The sequence below is a fragment of the Leucoraja erinacea genome, chromosome 13 (genome assembly GCF_028641065.1).
Source record: "Leucoraja erinacea ecotype New England chromosome 13, Leri_hhj_1, whole genome shotgun sequence".
Lineage (NCBI taxonomy): Eukaryota > Metazoa > Chordata > Chondrichthyes > Rajiformes > Rajidae > Leucoraja > Leucoraja erinaceus.
The window spans coordinates 46,732,445-46,750,288 of NC_073389.1; the positions used below are offsets into that span (position 1 = coordinate 46,732,445).

The 17,844-nt window shown below is 44.0% G+C and overlaps 1 protein-coding gene across 1 annotated transcript in view; it reads right to left on the reverse strand.

Moving 5' to 3' along the window:
- The window catches only part of igsf5b (immunoglobulin superfamily, member 5b), a 61,719-nt gene that overhangs the window by 12,028 nt on the left and 31,847 nt on the right, over positions 1-17,844 (reverse strand). The window contains exons 5-8 of the mRNA XM_055645139.1: positions 17,167-17,286; positions 14,323-14,347; positions 11,572-11,684; positions 5,467-5,528 (exon numbers count right to left, since the gene is read on the reverse strand). Of these exons, the coding sequence (XP_055501114.1) occupies positions 5,467-5,528; positions 11,572-11,684; positions 14,323-14,347; positions 17,167-17,286 (320 nt within the window). The remainder of the gene's footprint in view (positions 1-5,466; positions 5,529-11,571; positions 11,685-14,322; positions 14,348-17,166; positions 17,287-17,844) is intronic.

A 17,844-nucleotide genomic window follows, 5' to 3' on the forward strand; every position in this document is an offset into this window, starting at 1 on the left:
GAAGTAGTCGGAGACGCCGGAACGGTAAGCCGAGGTGTTTCTAGTGTTCGTCTTTACTGGAGCTCGCTACACGACACCGTCTGCCGACCTCTTCAGCGAGCATACGATGGCCCTTACCAAGTCATCCAACGCCCACCCAAAAGTTTTGTGATCTATCAGAACGGAAAAACTGACACCGTATCCGTCGACCGGTTAAACCCAGCATACGTCGAGAACCAACCGACTGCCTCACCCACCGAACTGGCAAGACCCCAACACTTCCTGTCAAAGACGCCCCACACTGCAGTACCAAACAAGATCAGGCCGTAAAATCAACCCGCCAGACCGGTACGGGGCAGGACAAAGCCAGGCAGCCGCCATCTTGTATGACTCGGTGGCTAAGCGGACAGCTGTGGCGCCTTCACGCCCACGTTGGTTTTGCGTACAGCCTGTTACCGCTGGTGACTGCTCACCAACAGCCTCACAAGAAGGTCCAGCCACAAGAGCTCAATAGCAACTCCAAGGTCAGACGCATTAATTGGCCTTATCTGCACACGGGTTATGATTGAGGGGAATGTAGGTAAAAGGGGCTTCTGAGTCAAGACACTAGGTCGCTGGCTCAGCTAGGTGTCGTTTGTTCTTTGCTCTCTGTCACGGGATTCAGTGGATTCTACAGAAATGTAGTTGAATTTGAAGACCAATGCATCTAAACGGCAGATGAGCCAGGCAAAATTGGGCTGCCGTGTCCTGCAAACATTGTGATAAGATTTGAGTGAAATCACAGCAAACTAACTCCCACAGATTGCCATGTCAGCAACTGGGATCTGTGTTGTATGTCACTGAGGAGCATTACTATCTACAATTTGTGGACTGCAGTTGATCTGATTAACTGCGGCGGCAGGAAGGATGCTCCACAACTCACACAAACAAATTTGCCCGTCAGGATTTTAAGTGCAAACATTCATCAGACTTCCCTGCCATTCAAGACAAATTGCAATATAATGCAAACTTTGTGGATCGTGTAGAAGAGATGGTTTGAGCATCTTGCCTGCACTGCAAATCGAACATTCCCCTCTGAAATTTAGCTACAAATCCATTGCAGTCTACAGGGATGAGGATCTATGGATTGTGTTCTCTGGAGTGCCAGACTCTGAGAGGAGACCTGATAGAAGTTTATAAAATTATGTGAGGCATAGATATGTAGACAGTCAGAACCTCTTTTCCCTGGGTAGAAACGTCAAAGTCTAGAGAGAATAGCTTTAGTTTAGTTTAGTTTAGTTTACTGTCATGTCACAGTGAAAAGCTTTTTGTTGTGAGCTAACAAACCCGCACAGAGCCAAGATAGTCGCCCAACTCAGGCGACTATTTGCTTGCTAGACACAGAAGCAGATGTACAAACTCACATTACAGTCGCTTCACACTGTATTCCTACAGCAGTATTTCCTACTTTATTCCCTTATCCTTTATCTGTACACTTCAAATGGAGTGATTGTAATCATGTATTTTCCTTCCGCTGACTGGGGGTTAGTCCACAGCAAAAAGCTTTTCACTGTACCCGTGACATAAACTTAACTGAACTGAACCGTCTTTGGGATGTGGATGGAGACTGGAGCACCCGGAATAAACCCACACACGGTTACAGGAAGAACGTGCAAACTCCGCGCAGATAGCGCCGGAGGTCAGGATGGAACCCAGGTCTCTGGCATTGTGAGGCGGTAGCTCTACTGCTGGGCCAATGTTCCACCCTTAATTAGGGTAACGAGGAGATTTCCATAGTTTAGATGCTGGCCACTGCTAAAGGAACAATGAAAGCCGGGTTTGAAGCAAAACAGACCTTCAGGGGTAATGTTGTTGCAAGAGGTTACAGAGAGAGGCATCCTCGTCTTCTTCTTCTTGCGTATGGCGGGCACAGCCCAAAGTTGTAGGACAACTTGTTCTATTTGTTCTTATTTGATTGTGCAGACCAGTTTGATTGCATTCTTCTAACCAGGGCAGACCAAGTGAAGGTAGCAATCTCCCACCCCAGAGAAAGGCATGATGAAGTGATAGTGCCATTGTGCATGAAAACATGGGCAAGGTAACCAGATTGGCACATGAAAGGTCTGCCCTGTGGTGTTTTAATATGTTCTCTCTAACCTTTTCCGATTCCTATCCTCAGATAAACTAATGCACCTTTTTAATAGACGCAAAAAGCTGGAGTAACTCAGTGGGTCAAGCAGCATCTCCGGAGAAAAAGAAAAGGTGATGTTTCGGGTTGAGACCCTTCTTATTTGGCTTCTTGCATTTGGGTAAATTACTGAGAGTTATTCCATGTGCCAGGAAAATGATATTCCTATTCCATCCATATAAAAATGAGAATTGTAACATAATAAGCAGAAGTTCTTCTATTTATTACTGTGGGCCTTGAAATTCTTCACAAAATGAATTGCAATTTGAAGTGCGGAGACAATTACGTGGGAAATGTGGGCACCGTTCCCACCAAAGGCAAAGAGGTGAACTGGCAAAATTTGCCAATGTGTTGGAAGGAACTGCAGATGCTGGTTTAAACCAGGGGTCGGCAATCTACGGCCCCCGGGCCGAATGCGGCCCGTAACCTGAAATCATCCGGCCCGCAGGCGTTTTTTTTTCTGTAGACATCCAGCCCGCAGACTTCCTTCATCTCTGGTACCTTCCCGGGCCCGAGGCGCCCAGGCGCGGTGGTGCAAGAACGAAATTGCTGAGCCACCGTGTGCCCGAACGGGGGCCGAGCGCTGAGCTCTGGCTGCACCGCATCCTGCGCAAAGCCACCGGCACGGCCGCACACCTTCTGTGTCTGGGCTTCACTGTCGGGTTCGGGGTTGTCAATTAGGCCGGGGACAAATGAGTGTGAGTATTTGAGCCACCGTCTTCAGGACAGAGCCAAGGCAATGGTCCGTAGGTGCGCAATGTTTGTGAGCGCCCGTAACTAGGGGCCAGTGCTCCGGGTGGCATCCTCGAAGGGGCGGGATCTATGTGAACACGTGATTTGATGCGGGATGGGATGGGATCTATGTAACAATGTAGTAGATGTGGTCCGCCATCCACTCACAGACATGCCACCCGGCCCCAATGCAGGACAAGGTTGCCGACCCCTGGTTTGAACTGAAGATAGACACAAAAAGCTGGAGTAGCTCAGCGGGTCAGACAGCATCTCTGGAGAAGAGGAATAGGTGACGTTTCGGGTCGAGACCCTTCATCAGACCCTGACCCTGACACCAACCCTGTCAATGCTCTCAATTATTGTCCATCCACAATTAGTGCTACATTGAGAACGCCGCTAAAACCCCATCATATTTGTGAACAGTCATGTTTAGCCAAACCAGGGAAGGATAGTTTCTTTCTCTGAAATGCATTCATGGACCAGCTAGGTTCTACAACAATCTAGTAGTTTAGCGGTACACCATGGAAACAGGCCCTTTAGTCCATGCTGATTATCGCTCGCCTGTTCACCCTATTTCTATGCCAAACCCCACTTTCCCATCCACTCTACTCAGCAGGGGCAATTTACAGAGGGCCAATTAGCTGACAAACCAGAGCACCCGGAGGAAAGCCAGGGAGAACGTGCAAACTCCCCGCAGACAGCACCCGAGGTCAGGATCGAACCAGAGTCTCTGGTGCTGTGAAGCAGTGGCTCTACCAGCTGAGCCACAGGGCCACCATGTAGTTTCATGGTTTCCATTCCTTCAGTGCAAGCGTCATTTGATTAATTGGATTAAAGTTCCCTGTCGTCCATAGTGGAATTTAGACATGTCCCTGATTCATTGATCCATGCCTCATTCCCCTAACTTAATTATTATGCTACTCTAGCCTCTTTGCATCTTTGTCCATGTTATTTGTGAGGCTTATCTAATAAATATGCATACATTGACTTCCACAATCATGGTCTGCTCCCCCTAGAATAACCGATAATTTATTTATTGTTCATTTCTTAATTCTGTTGTTGCATTTTATGTGCATGCAAAGCTGCAGTGAGTATGAATTCCATTGTTCCAGTCACAAAGTTTATGGCATTTAACTCTCCTGACTCGTAAATGTATAGTTGAACATCCTCATTACATGGCTCATCCATACTCTCTGGGCTGGTGGTGAGTGAGTGATGGCTGGTGGGGGGACCCATCTGTGAAAGCCAGTGAGTGTTGGCACTGTTTCTTGACCGGCTCTCTGCTATTTCACCAAATCTGCCCATTTCTGTGCCCATAACAGCATCTGTTTCAAAAAAAAACCTGCAGCTGAATCCTGCAGCCAAGATTTTATTCTTTGCAGATTTTGGCCTGTTCTGGTCGGCCTCCATAAATGTGAGCAGCAGAATCTTTTTATTGCATGTCCCCAGCTCATGCCGTTCATTCACTCATCTCTCCTGAACTCACTGACCATGATTGGCTTGAGCTCCAATGGATAAAAAAGATTAAGACGACCTCAGCCATGCCTTCGGGTATTCACAGCAATTCAAGAGGTATTAAAAGAGCAATGAAAACATTTGAAATAAATTTAAACATGAGAAAAAACGTTTGCCTAAAACAACTTCAAATTGGGAAGTTGCAGTTATATAAGATGCAATGGTGAGGCCACATTGAGAGTATTGTATTCAATTTTGGGGCACCATTTTACAGGAAAGATGTTGCCAAGCTGGAAGGTGTGCAGAGAAGATTTACGAGTATGTTGCCAGGACTTGAGGGGCCGAGCTATACGGAGAGGTTGAGCAGGCGAGAAATCTTATAGAAGTGTACAAAATCGGGAGAGGAATAGCTCCGGTAATCGCACAGTCTCTTGCTCAGAATAGGGAAATCAAGAACCAGAAGACACAGGTTTAAGGTGGGGGATGGGGGTGGGGGGGGGTTGGATTTAATAGGAACCTGAGGGGTAACTGATTTATACAAAGGGTGGTAGGTGTATGGAATGATCAGCCAGAGGAGGTAGTTGAGGCCGGTACTATCACAACGTTGAATAAACAGTTGGCAACAAGCATTTCACTACACCTATGGTGTATGTGACCAATAAATAACCTTTGAACCTTTGAACATTTAGACAGGTACTTGGATTGGATAGGATAGGTTTGGAAGGATGTGGGCCAAATGCAGTCAGGTGAGACTTGGGTAGATGGGACATGTTGGTCGGTGTGGGCAAATTGGTCCGATGGACCTGTTTCCATGCTGTATAAATCCATGACATGGGGTCTGCAATGCAATAGTGGTACACAATTACAATTTAAAATGATCTGAGCCATGGGATTTTAGTCCCAGGCCCTCACTGCCAGAAGCCTAATGTTACATCTCCCAATTGTTTCCAATTTGTGAATAACCTTACACATTTTTAGTGCCTATATCCAAATATCTTTACTCAGTCTATTCTCACAAACAGACTTCACCGATTCAGAAGTTACATTATACATGATCTTTTATGCTTAGCCGACTGATTACAAAGGCTTCCTGAGGATGGTCTGCCTTTGCTAAACAAGTCTGCTTCACCTACCTCTAAAACGTTGCTGTTCATTTCTCTAGACCTCATATCCATCCAGTAAGGTGAAGTTAAACCTGACCAGGAAACAATAACAAGAACAATTAAATCTAGTTTGCACTGTTGTATGTTAACAAGCAGCTTTAATAATCTTCGCCTTTATAATCACTGGTTACAAATTATGATTTGGCCATTATTATTTGTTATGGCAGTTACTTGAGTCTTCATTGTAACCAGGATGGAATTATCCAGCTTTGCCAAGCATCTTTACTTTAGGCTTTAGAATATGTCAAGGAAACTGGCCGTTCGGCCCACTGAGTCCGTGCTGACCAGTGATCTCCCTGCACTAGCACCATTCTACACACAAGGGACAACGTACAATTTACAGAAGCCAATTAACCTACAAACCTGCATGTCTTTGGAGTGTGGGAGAAAACCGGAGTACCTGGAGAAAACCCACACAGTCACAGGGGAGACCGTGCAAACTCCACACAGACAGCACCCGTAGTCAGGAACAAACTGGATCACTGGCGCGGTAAGACAGCAACTCTACCGCTGCACTGCTGTGCCGCCTGATGCAGCATCTCCTGCATCAGTCCACATCGCCACTCTGTGCTAATTTTCCATCCCACTCTTGCTCTGACTCTTCTGTTTGTGGCTCCCTGCACTGATATTAATGATGTCCAGTGTAATCTTGAGGACCATCTTCCATCATCTTCCATCTTAAGGAGGTAGTTGAGGCAGGTACTAAAATTGTATTTAAGAGACACTTGGACGGGTGCATGGATAGGAAAGGTTTAGAGGGATATGGGCCAAATATGGGCAAATGGGAGTAACTTAGATGGGCCATCCTGGTTGGCAAGGACGAGATGGACTGAAGGACCCTGTTTCTCAGCAGTATGATCCTATGGCTCAATGATAGGAAAGGTTTAGAGGGATAGAAACATAGAAACATAGAAAATAGGTGCAGGAGTAGGCCATTCGGCCCTTCAAGCCTGCACCGCCATTCGATATGATCATGGCTGATCATCCAACTCAGTATCCCATCCCTGTCTTCTCTCCATACCCCCTGAACCCTTTAGCCACAAGGGCCACATCTAACTCCCTCTTAAATATAGCCAATGAACTGGCCTCAACTACCTTCTGTGGCAGAGAATTCCACAGATTCACCACTCTCTGTGTAAAAAATGATTTTCTCATCTCAGTCCTAAAAGACTTCCCTCTTATCCTTAAACTGTGTCCCCTAGTTCTGGACTTCCCCAACATTGGGAATAATCTTCCTGCATCTAGCCTGTCCAACCCCTTAAGAATTTTGTAAGTTTCTATAAGATCCCCCCTCAATCTTCTAAACTCTAGCGTGTACAAGCCGAGTCTATCCAGTCTTTCTTCATATGAAAGTCCTGCCATCCCTGGAATCAGTCTGGTGAACCTTCCCTGTACTCCCTCTATGGCAAGAATGTCTTTCCTCAGATTAGGAGACCAAAACTGTACGCCATACTCCAGGTGTGGTCTCACCAAGACCCTGTACAACTGCAGTATAACCTCCCTGCTCTTATACTCCAAATCTTTTTGCTATGACTTGTTGCAATCGTCAATACTGAACTCTCCAGCTTCAGGTGACTTGCTTTCTCTGCCTGCATCAAATATGGCCATTTCTCCTGGAAATTATCTGGCTCGGTTTTCTCTTTACTTTCACAGCACAACCTGCCCTACAGCCCAGTATTTTTGCAACTGGTAACGTTTCTTTGCTGGCGTTATCATTCCCTCACTGTGCTTAACTCAAGTCTTTTGTCTATTTTCTCCAATTGCCCCCATTAACCCATCGATTGGATGAGCTTGAGAACTTATCCCCACATTAACCCTGGCCTCATCCTATCATGGACGTTTCCTTTGTCCTATCCATCTAACATCCACACCCAACCAACCAACACTCTGCCCACTCCTCTTGCTATTCCCTTTCCCATCTCTGACGAAGGGTCTTATGTTAACTGTCTTGCTCTTTCCACAGATGCTTCCCCGCCTGCTGTTTGCTTCCAGTACTTTCAGTTGATATTTTAGATTGCCAACAGTTTTTTAAAACATTTAATTTACTGTTGAATTCCCTATTTTGTTTTTTGAAGCTGCATTCTTATTTGCAGTGTTTCTACCCAAATCCAGTAGATATGAAAGGCAAATCAGTCCCAAAGCAACCACTGTTATATTTGAAAGCAGCCTATTGAATTGAATGATGCCAAAGAATCATTGAACCATGATACAATGCTGTACAGAAGGAGATGATTTGATCTATTTACCTAAGTCAGCTCCTTGTAAGAGATATTTATTCTTATTTTATTCATCCACAGGATATAGACAAGGGCATGATTTATTGGCCATCCCTACTTGCCTCTGTTTATTTTCAGGCCTTTTAAAGTGTTTTTATAAGTTACCCACAGCCACTGCTATCACATTATGCGATTAGTTCTCCATATAAAGGAAGCTAATGGACCTGTAAGGTTTTTATGACAATCTAATAGTTTGATCTTCTTCCCAGCAGAGGCAACTCGAACTCGACCACTGCTACAATGCGGGTGGTACAGTGGCGCAGTGGTAGAGTTGCTGCCTTACAGCACCAGAGAACTGGGTTCGATCCTGACATATTCAATTAGTTCTATGTTACCCTACTTTTGCATCCACCGCCTACACACTAGGGGCAATTTATAGAGGCCAATTAACCTACAAGCCTGCATATCTTTGGGATGTGCGAGGAAACTGGAACGCCCGCAGGAAACCCACACGGTCACGGGTAGAACATGCAAACTCCACACAGACAGCACCCGAGGTCAGGATCGAACCCAGGTCTCTGGCAAAGTGCAGCAGTGGCTCTATTGGCTGCACCTTGCTGGTTCTCATGTTTGGTGTGCTTTGCCTGCATTGCATGCAGAACAAAGCATGCAGAACACGAGAGAATAATGAACAAAAATAGCAATTAATAATACAAAATTTAATTCCAGAATATATTTAATTATCTGAATTGAAACATGTTGCTGGATCCTCAGGTCATCGGTTGCTAGTCCAATAACTCCTTCACCAGCCTCTTGTGCTGCCCTATTACATACTTTGCCCTGTCCTTTTCCCCATACGCTCTGTGAATGCTTCCTGTTAACATATTTATCCAATTCCTTTTGAAAGTCACTGCTACCTCTACCCTTTCTGGCAGCGTGCTCCAAATCATACCAGAGAGGTATTTCTTATCTCACTGCTGGAGCTTCTGACCTGAATGCAGTGTCCAGTAATAATTAACTCTTCCGCAACTAGAAAATTGGTTCTCCTTGTTTACTCAAAATGAAAATGTTTTGCCCGTCAAGTTGACACCCCAGTGTTTCCAGGTATCTGAAGACCTTCACCCGTGATATTATTGAATGTCTTCCCACACTTTCTATCTAAAATGTAATGCACAGAGCTGGTCTCTCTGGGAGAAGTCTAATGGGTAAACCCTCTCATTTTGTTAGAAGCCAATGGATAATTTAAGAAGCGTAGGAAGGAACTGCAGATACTGGTTTAAACCGAAGATGGACACAGAATTCTGGAATAACTCAGCTGGACAGGCAGCATCTCTCGAATGAAGGAATGGGTGACGTTTCGGGTCGAGACCCTTCTTCTGGACTTGAAGGTTCAGTTTAACTTTCTTGTTTTTATAATCAGTCATTTTATAATATTGGATTTTGATTCAGTGTTTTTTCATTAAACATTATCCAGCTTGTTAAGAAAGTCACAAGTCACAATTACCCTCTCATTTTGCTGGATGTAATTAGAATAACCTGCTAGATGCAGGCACTATCACAAAGTTTAAGCAGGTACTATTGCAATGTTAGGGTCGTTTTTGATGGATATAGGCTAAAAGCAGGCAGGTAGGACTAGTGTAGATGGGGCATGTTGTTCGGCATGGGCAAGTTGGGCCGAAGTGATTCCACACTGCATGGCTCTATGACCCTAACCTGGTATAACCCAGTACACGCCTTCCTGTTTCCATTCCTCCTGCGATGGGAAGCAAGCACCATTTTGTGTGATCAACTTATTTAAATGATTTGTTTATGGCAACAGTGTCCCTGAACCTGTTATCCAAAAAAAGACACAAAGTGCTGGAGTAACTCAACAGGTCAGGCAGCATCCCTGGAGAACGTGGGTAAACAACATTTTGGGTACTCTAGCCTTTCTTCAGTACTTCACCACCATAAAGCAGCATCTGCAGTTCCTTGTTTCAATATGCTATCCAATGTGTGTAGGAAAGGACTGCAGATCCCGGCATTATGTGAGGTAAGGGAAACAAGTAGAGTAGTTATGGAAACTATGAGATTCAAAGAAGAGGAAGTACTGACACTGAGAAATATAAAAGTGGATAAGTCTCCAAGTCCGGACAGGATATTCCCTAGGACATTGAGGGAAGTTAGTGTAGAAATAGCAGGGGCTATGACAGAAATATTTCAAATGTCATTAGAAATGGGAATAGTGCCGGAGGATTGGAGTACTGCGCATGTTGTTCCATTGTTTAAAAAGGGGTCCAAGAGTAAACCTAGCAATGATAGACCTGTTGGTTTGATGTTAGTGGTGGGCAAATTAATGGAAAGGATACTTAGAGACAATATATATAAGCATCTGGATAAACAGGGTCTGATTAGGAACAGTCAACATGGATTTGTGCCTGGAAGGTCATGTTTGACTAATCTTCTTGAATTTTTTGAAGAGGTTACTCTGGAAATTGATGAGGGTAAAGCAGTGGATGTTGTATATATGGACTTCAGTAAAGCCTTTGACAAGGTTCCTCATGGAAGGTTGGTTAAGAAGGTTCAATGGTTGGGTATTAATGGTGGAGTAGCAAGATGGATTCAACAGTGGCTGAATGGGAGATGCCAGAGAGTAATGGTGGATGGTTGTTTGTCAGGTTGGAGGCCAGTGACTAGTGGGGTGCCACAGGGATCTGTGTTGGGTCCACTGTTGTTTGTCATGTACATCAATGATCTGGATGATGGTGTGGTAAATTGGATTAGTAAGTATGCAGATGATACTAAGATAGGAGGGGTTGTGGATAATGAAGTAGATTTTCAAAGTCTACAGAGAGATTTATGCCAGTTGGAAGAGTGGGCTGAAAGATGGCAGATGGAGTTTAATGCTGATAAGTGTGAGGTGCTACATCTTGGCAGGACAAATCGAAATAGGACGTACATGGTAAACGGTAGGGAATTGAAGAATGCAGGTGAACAGAGGGATCTAGGAATAACTGTGCACAGCTCCCTGAAAGTGGAATCTCATGTAGATAGGGTGGTAGAGAAAGCTTTTGGTGTGCTGGCCTTTATAAATCAGAGCATTGAGTATAGAAGTTGGGATGTAATGTTAAAATTGTACTAGGCATTGGTGAGGCCAATTCTGGAGTATGGGGTACAATTTTGGTCGCCTAATTATAGGAAGGATGTCAACAAAATAGAGAGAGTACAGAGGAGATTTACTAGAATGTTGCCTGGGTTTCAGCAACTAAGTTACAGAGAAAGGTTGAACAAGTTAGGGCTTTATTCTTTGGAGCGCAGAAGGTTAAGGGGGGGACTTGATAGAGGTCTTTAAAATGATGAGCGGGATAGGCAGAGTTGACGTGGATAAGCTTTTCCCACTGAGAGGAGGGAAGATGCAAACAAGGGGACATGAGAATTAAGGGACAGAAGTTTAGGGGTAACATGAGGGGGAACTTCTTTACTCAGAGAGTGGTGGCTGTGTGGAATGAGCTTCCAGTGAAGGTGGTGGAGGCAGGTTCATTTTTATCATTTAAAAATAAATTGGATAGTTATATGGACGAGAAAGGAATGGAGGGTTATGGTCTGAGCGCAGGTATATGGGATTAGGGGAGAATACGTGTTCGGCACGGACTAGAAGGGTCGAGATGGCCTGTTTCCGTGCTGTAATTGTTATATGGTTATATTATATGGTTAGATGCTGGTCTGCACCTAAGATAAACACAAAATGCTGGAGCCTATTTTGTGTTATCCAAAATGTTGGCAATCTCAAACGAAGATCAATACAAGATCTCCAAATCGATGTGAGAGGTCACAGGAGGAGAGGGACATATTTTCAACTGAGAAATAGTTGAGTACTTACTTGGGGAAAGTCGATAATCATTTTCACTTCCAATGGACATTCCAATGTTATCCACTCCGTATATTTCTTTACCATTTGTGGACATCTCTTGTGGAGTCTTTGGTGACCTTTTGCTTTGAATGGTAAATGCAGGTTGAAATTATTAAACAACAGGAAATGTAGCTTTAACAGAGGCAAAGAATTTTATGTGGAGAAAGTGCATGTGGATTTCTTCTAAGTGAGGATAAAGCCTGTTGTTTTCTCACTACTGGAAGGGAGCAGATGGGATCAGTGCTAAATCACAGTTTAAGTGTGAAAGACCCCGTGATTCAAAACACGTGAGAAGGTTTTTTTTTATACAACACTACAGAGAGGGGAAAAAAAAAAACAAGTTTCAATTCATAATTTATCTGATGAAGTAACAACATAAAATTTACATCACATTAATGGCCGTCGCTGTGGTGGGATTTATACTTCACAGAAACTTTCTCTCACCTTGTCTCATCCAATTCCTCACCTTCAGATTTATTTTTTTCTCAGCCAAAGTATTTTATTTTCTACATGACTGCCTAAAGCGGCTGACAGCAGAGCAAGTCAAAGGACTGCAGTTTCTCCACATCCACCCACGGATGTGCTGAACAATTAAGCAGCCTCAGTGTGAGAAGGTTGTTCCATTTTGTTCGTTCATCACCTGGGCACTGAACATTTCACCATGTTATTCATAAGGGAACAGAGTGCTCACCCACATCTCTAGGCTATATTCCTCCCTCATTAACAATCGGTAAAAGGTGACTTTGACTATAAACATTAACTTGACTATTTATCTCCCCTCGTTGTGGAGCCTATTGACTCTACTCCCTTAGCACGACGATAGCCACTCCATTTTAAGTTAAGAGGCAGCACGGTGTCGCAGTGGTAGAATTGCTGCCCTTCAGCGCCAGAGACCCGGGTTCGACCCTGACTACGGGTGCTATCTGTACGGCGTTTGTACATTCTCCCCGTGACTGCAAGTATTTTCTCCGAGTGCTCTGGTTTTCCTCCCACATTCCAAAGCCATACAGGTTTATAGATTAATTGGCTTTGGTAAACATTTTTGTTCCTAGTGTGTAGGATAGTGCTAGTGTACGGAGATCGCTATTCAGCATGGACTCAGTGGGCAGAAGGGCCTGTTTCCACGCTGTGCCTCTAATCTAAACTAAACTAAAATTTCAATACTATTTAAATTGAAGAACTGTGAAATGACTCACATTTTTGTTCCTCATCTTATGCTGGAGATTGTAATACAGATCGGCATTAAAGAACGTTAGGATTTAGAACAAGTCCATCACATTACACATACTGGATTAAGTTACTAGACCGGTACTCAAGAGTCAGGGATCTATTAATCTGTGGACACGTGTTTGGAATCCGCCCACAGGAGCTGGGGCTTTTAAATTCAAGTAAATATTAAATATGATGAGAAAACTGCTTGACTTGCTGAAGTCATGAGGGAAGGAAATGTGCCATCTTCGTTGAGCCTGGTCTTTATGCGGCTCCAAACCCGGTCATTGATTTAGGATAGGAGGCTATACGAGGACCTAACCAGTGAACCACTAAACTACTACATACCTGAAGACACTTCATAGGAGCATTATCGGGAAAAAAAGCCACTGTGGTACATAAGGAACGTGATGGGAAGATGATTCCATCGTTGAGGAGCAGTGTCAGTAGATTCTAACCAGTAACTCAAACATCTTCATTGATCAGTTTACTTTTGTCATTTTTTACAGGCCTGCGTAACCATTGACTGCATCACAGACGAGTTTGATCGGACCTCTATTTAAAAAAATAACCATTATGGAATCGGGAGTAGGCCATTCGGCCCCTTGTTTCTGCTCTGCTATTCAATAGAATATTGACAATCTTCCATGGAGAAGATGGAAAATCTCTCTTTTTTATCTCAATACCATAATTCTGCATTAATCCAATATCCTTTGTTCTTTTGATACCTAAAAATCTACCAATATCTGTCTCGAATACACTCAGTATCTGAATTCCACTGCCCTCTTAGATTAAGAATTCCAAAGATTCACCATCCTCTGGATGAAGAAATTACTTCTCTTTTTTGACTTGAATGACTGATCCTTGAATGGCTGATTGTGATTCTTGATTCCAGATGCTACATCCAAGGATAATATTAACTCTGCAGCAGTCCTGTCAAGACCCCTACGAATTCTGTAAGTGATAAGAAGATCACCTCTCCTTCTTCTATAGATAGTGCAGGTTCAGTAGAATTTATATTGTATCCATTTTCCACTAGAAATTACAGGGTAGCGATATGGAAGAGAAGCACAGGCTGATTTTTCTCCTTCTGGTGATGGAGACAATGATACTAGGTGGTCTACTGACATCCTAACCAATACTATCTAACATATTAAAAAGGACACAAAGTGCTGGAGTGGACCCATCATCAGTGGGTCAGGCAGCATTTCTGGAGAACATGGATAGGTGACGTTTTGGGTCGCGATCCTTGTTCAGACTGATTGTCGACTCAAAATGTCACCTATCCCTATTCGCCAGGATGTTGCCTGAACCATTGAGCTACTTCAGCACCTTGTGTCCTTTCATGTAAACCAGCATCTGCAGTTCCTTATTTCCACTGTCTAACTCATTACCATGTCTTTATATACAATGCTGCACCACGTCAGGTATTCCAGCAGATAAAATATTTCTAAAGATTTACCAATTTTGGAATGTATATATCATTAAAAAAACGAATGCATGCTTACTTACCTCAACTCATTCCGATAGCGAGTTTCTAAAAAGTAAAGAAAAACAGTTATTAACGAGGAAATTCTGCAATAGCATAATTTTTCCATTAGGTTGTTACAAGCAGACAATTTTTTAGTAAAGAGTGATATTTTAACTGCACAGCATGTGTGGGAAAGAACTTCAGATGCTGGTTTAAATGGAAGGTAGACACAAAATGCTGGAGTAACTGAGCGGGACCAGTTGCTCAGCACTTTAACTCCTCCTCCCATTCCCAATCTGACCTTTCTGTCCTGGGCCTCCTCCATTGTCAGAGTGAGGCCCAGTGAAAATTGGATGAACAGCCCACCCTTTCTCTCTCTCTCCATCCTCTCCCCCTTCCCAGTTCTCCCATCAGTCTTACTACTGTCTCCGACTACATTCTATCTCTGTATGGCCCACTCCCCTGAAGAAGGGTCTCGACCCGAAACGTCACCCATTCCTAATCTCCAGAGATGCTGCCTGTCCTGCTGAGTTACTCCAGCATTTTGTGTCTATCTTTTATTTTAACTGTGTACCAGTTTAATTCATCCACAGTGCACATATTGTTTAACCAGTATTTTTTATTTCTACTATCTTGCACTCTGACCAGACGCTAAACTGGATTTTGTTGTACCTGTACTCGTATTTGTGCAATGACAATAAAGTTGAATTAAATCAAATCAAATACTCATACAGTGTGGAAACAGGCCCAAATTGCCCATACCACCCAACATGTCATGTCTACACTAGTCGCACCTGCCTGCTTTTGCCCATATCCTTCTAAACCTGTCCTATCCATCCATGTACCTGTCTAATTGATATATCTCCAGAAGGGTTAGCGGAAGAGGGGGATAAAGTGTCTGTTCTTTCAGGTATATCTTCCAGTTGAATGAGCAAAGACATTAATGCAGGAGACCACTGGAGCTGAAAAACACGGGATATTGTGGTCTAAAGGTTGGAAGATCCTGAGCTTGGGTCATAGTAACCTGTGAAATGGACATAGAATGGCTTCCCAGGGGAGTTCCACATATAGGGGTGAAACATGATGGAGGGAAGACCACACAATGGATTTTAAAAGACATAGTAGCATTTGCTATTGTGGTTTTTAGCCAACGTAACAACCCCAATGTGCTGCACAGAAGTTAGTGCAATCCCTTTTAGCCCATCTTGGGACACCATTTGAAATGCAGCTTATACGGTATCTTCTTTTAACAAAATTAATTCATAAGTTCATAAGTTGCAGGAGCAGAATTAGGCCGATCGGCCCATCAAGTCTCCTCCGTCATTCAATCACGGCTGATCTATCTTTCCCTCTCAACCCCATACTCCTGCCTTCTCCCCACAACCCCTGACACCCGTACTAATCAACAATCAATCAATCTCCACCTTAAAAACATCCATTGACCTGACCTCCACAGCCCACAGTGGTAATTATCTCCAGTTCTTTTGACAATTTCTGGAGAATCTGAATCATCTAGGTTTGATTATTTCACACACAGAGCTATAAACAAACGAAACACATTACCCACAAAGAAATGTATAACGCAGGATAGTTTATAACCTTGGCAAACTCAAGGTAAGTATTTAACAGAGGGATCAATTGAGAATTAGTTTCTCAAGGACATCACAAGGCTTTTCCTCCCCCATGCCTTTACTTGTTATTATCATTCTTGGAATTTAATTTCTTACGGTAAAGTCAAATAATATAAATCACTCCAGCTCACTTGATTAGATAGCCTTCAATGACTCAGTTAGCACAGATACAATCCGTCAAATACTGGCCCAAAGTCTGGCATTGTCTGGTCTAAGACCCTCGAGTAACATGCCAAATCACTCTGCACATTTATGAATATAATTCAAAACATATACAAAAGAACCGCAGATAGACACAAAAAGCTGGAGTAACTCAGCGGGACTGGCAGCATCCCTGGAGAGGAGGCATGTGTGACGTTTCGGATCGAGACCCTTCTTCAGAGTTCTCGACCCGAAACTTCACCCATTCCTTCTCTCCAGAGATGCTGCCTGTCCCGCTGAGTTACTCCAGCTTTTTTGGGTCGATCTTTGGTTTAAACCAGCATCTGCAGTTCCTTCTTATACAAAACAACCGCATTCGCCTACGCGATCTCCTGGTTGCTAAACATTTTAACTCGCCCTTCCCATTCTGTCCTGGGCCTCCCCCGCTGTCAGTGTGCGGTCACATGCAAATTGGAAGAACAGCACCTCATATTTCGCTTGGGCTGGTTACAACCCAGCAGTATGAACTTCTCTGATTTCAAGTAACTCCTGCATTTCCTCCCCCTTTCGTTTCCTTTTCCCCTGACTAGTCTGAAGAAGGGTCTTGACCCGAAACGTCATCCATTCCTTCTCTCCAGGGATGTTGCCTGTCCCCCTGTGTTACTCAAGCATTTTGTGTCCATCTTCAGTTTAAACCAGCAACTGCAGTTCCTTCCTACACATTCCCTCCCCCTCCCTCTCTTACCTACACCACCTCCTCCACCCCTAGTCGTTCTGCGAGTTCCATTGTTCACATCCTTATGTCCCTCTCTCTTCCCCAGCCAACAATGGGCCATTATGGACCCCACCCATCCCAAGGTCATCTGTTGCTGGCCCATGATTTGTTCTGGCCTTTCCTCGCCACCAGTTTTTTCTTCCACCCCCCCCCCCACCCCCGCAATCCCCCACGTGTATCTTTCAGTCGGAAGTAGGGACCCGACTCGAGACGTCACCTATTCCTTTTCTCCAGAGATGCTGCCTGACCCGTTGTGTTAATCCAACATTTTGTGTACATCTTTAAAATTAAATTAAAGCTGTATGTAAATAAAGGATAAAGAGAATGTTGGCACTGACCATAGCGTTTTCTTCGTTTTAGGCAGATAACAATCACAATGATGAGTATTATAAGCAGGATGGCCACAGCAATGGGCACCACAATGGCAATAATTAGCCAAGACTGATTCCCGTCAGCAGCTGAAGTCAAATATTTCAATGAATTAGTGAACAGTCGATAACCAGTGGCGCCATCGTTCCTGACAATAGAACCTTTTTGAGGTTAATAGACAAAATAGTACACGTAGTCCAAGTAGGGCAGTATGGTGGCGCAGCGGTAGAGTTGCTGCTTTGCAGCGCCAGAGACCCGGGTTCGATCCCGGCCACGGGTGCTACCTGTACGCATTTTGTAGGTTCTCACCATGACCACATGGGTTCTTTCTGAAATCTTTGGTTTCCTCCTACACTCCAAATAGGTACAGGTTTGTACGTTTGTGGCTTGATATCAGTGTAAAATTGTCCCTAGTGTGTGTAGTATAGTGTTAGTTGTCACATCTTCGCCTAAGATGTGGAATAATAATACTGGCACAATATCTACAGGTTACATTCCTTTGTCTCTGTGTTTATTATCTCCCCCGGCCATGGCCTCCTGCCTTGGCTTACACAGTGCACACACGACCTGTCCTCCAAGTTGCAGCCTGCAGCCTCTGGAATGGTCACCACCTCGGAAATGCTGGTTGTCTCAGGAGCACTGGTCAC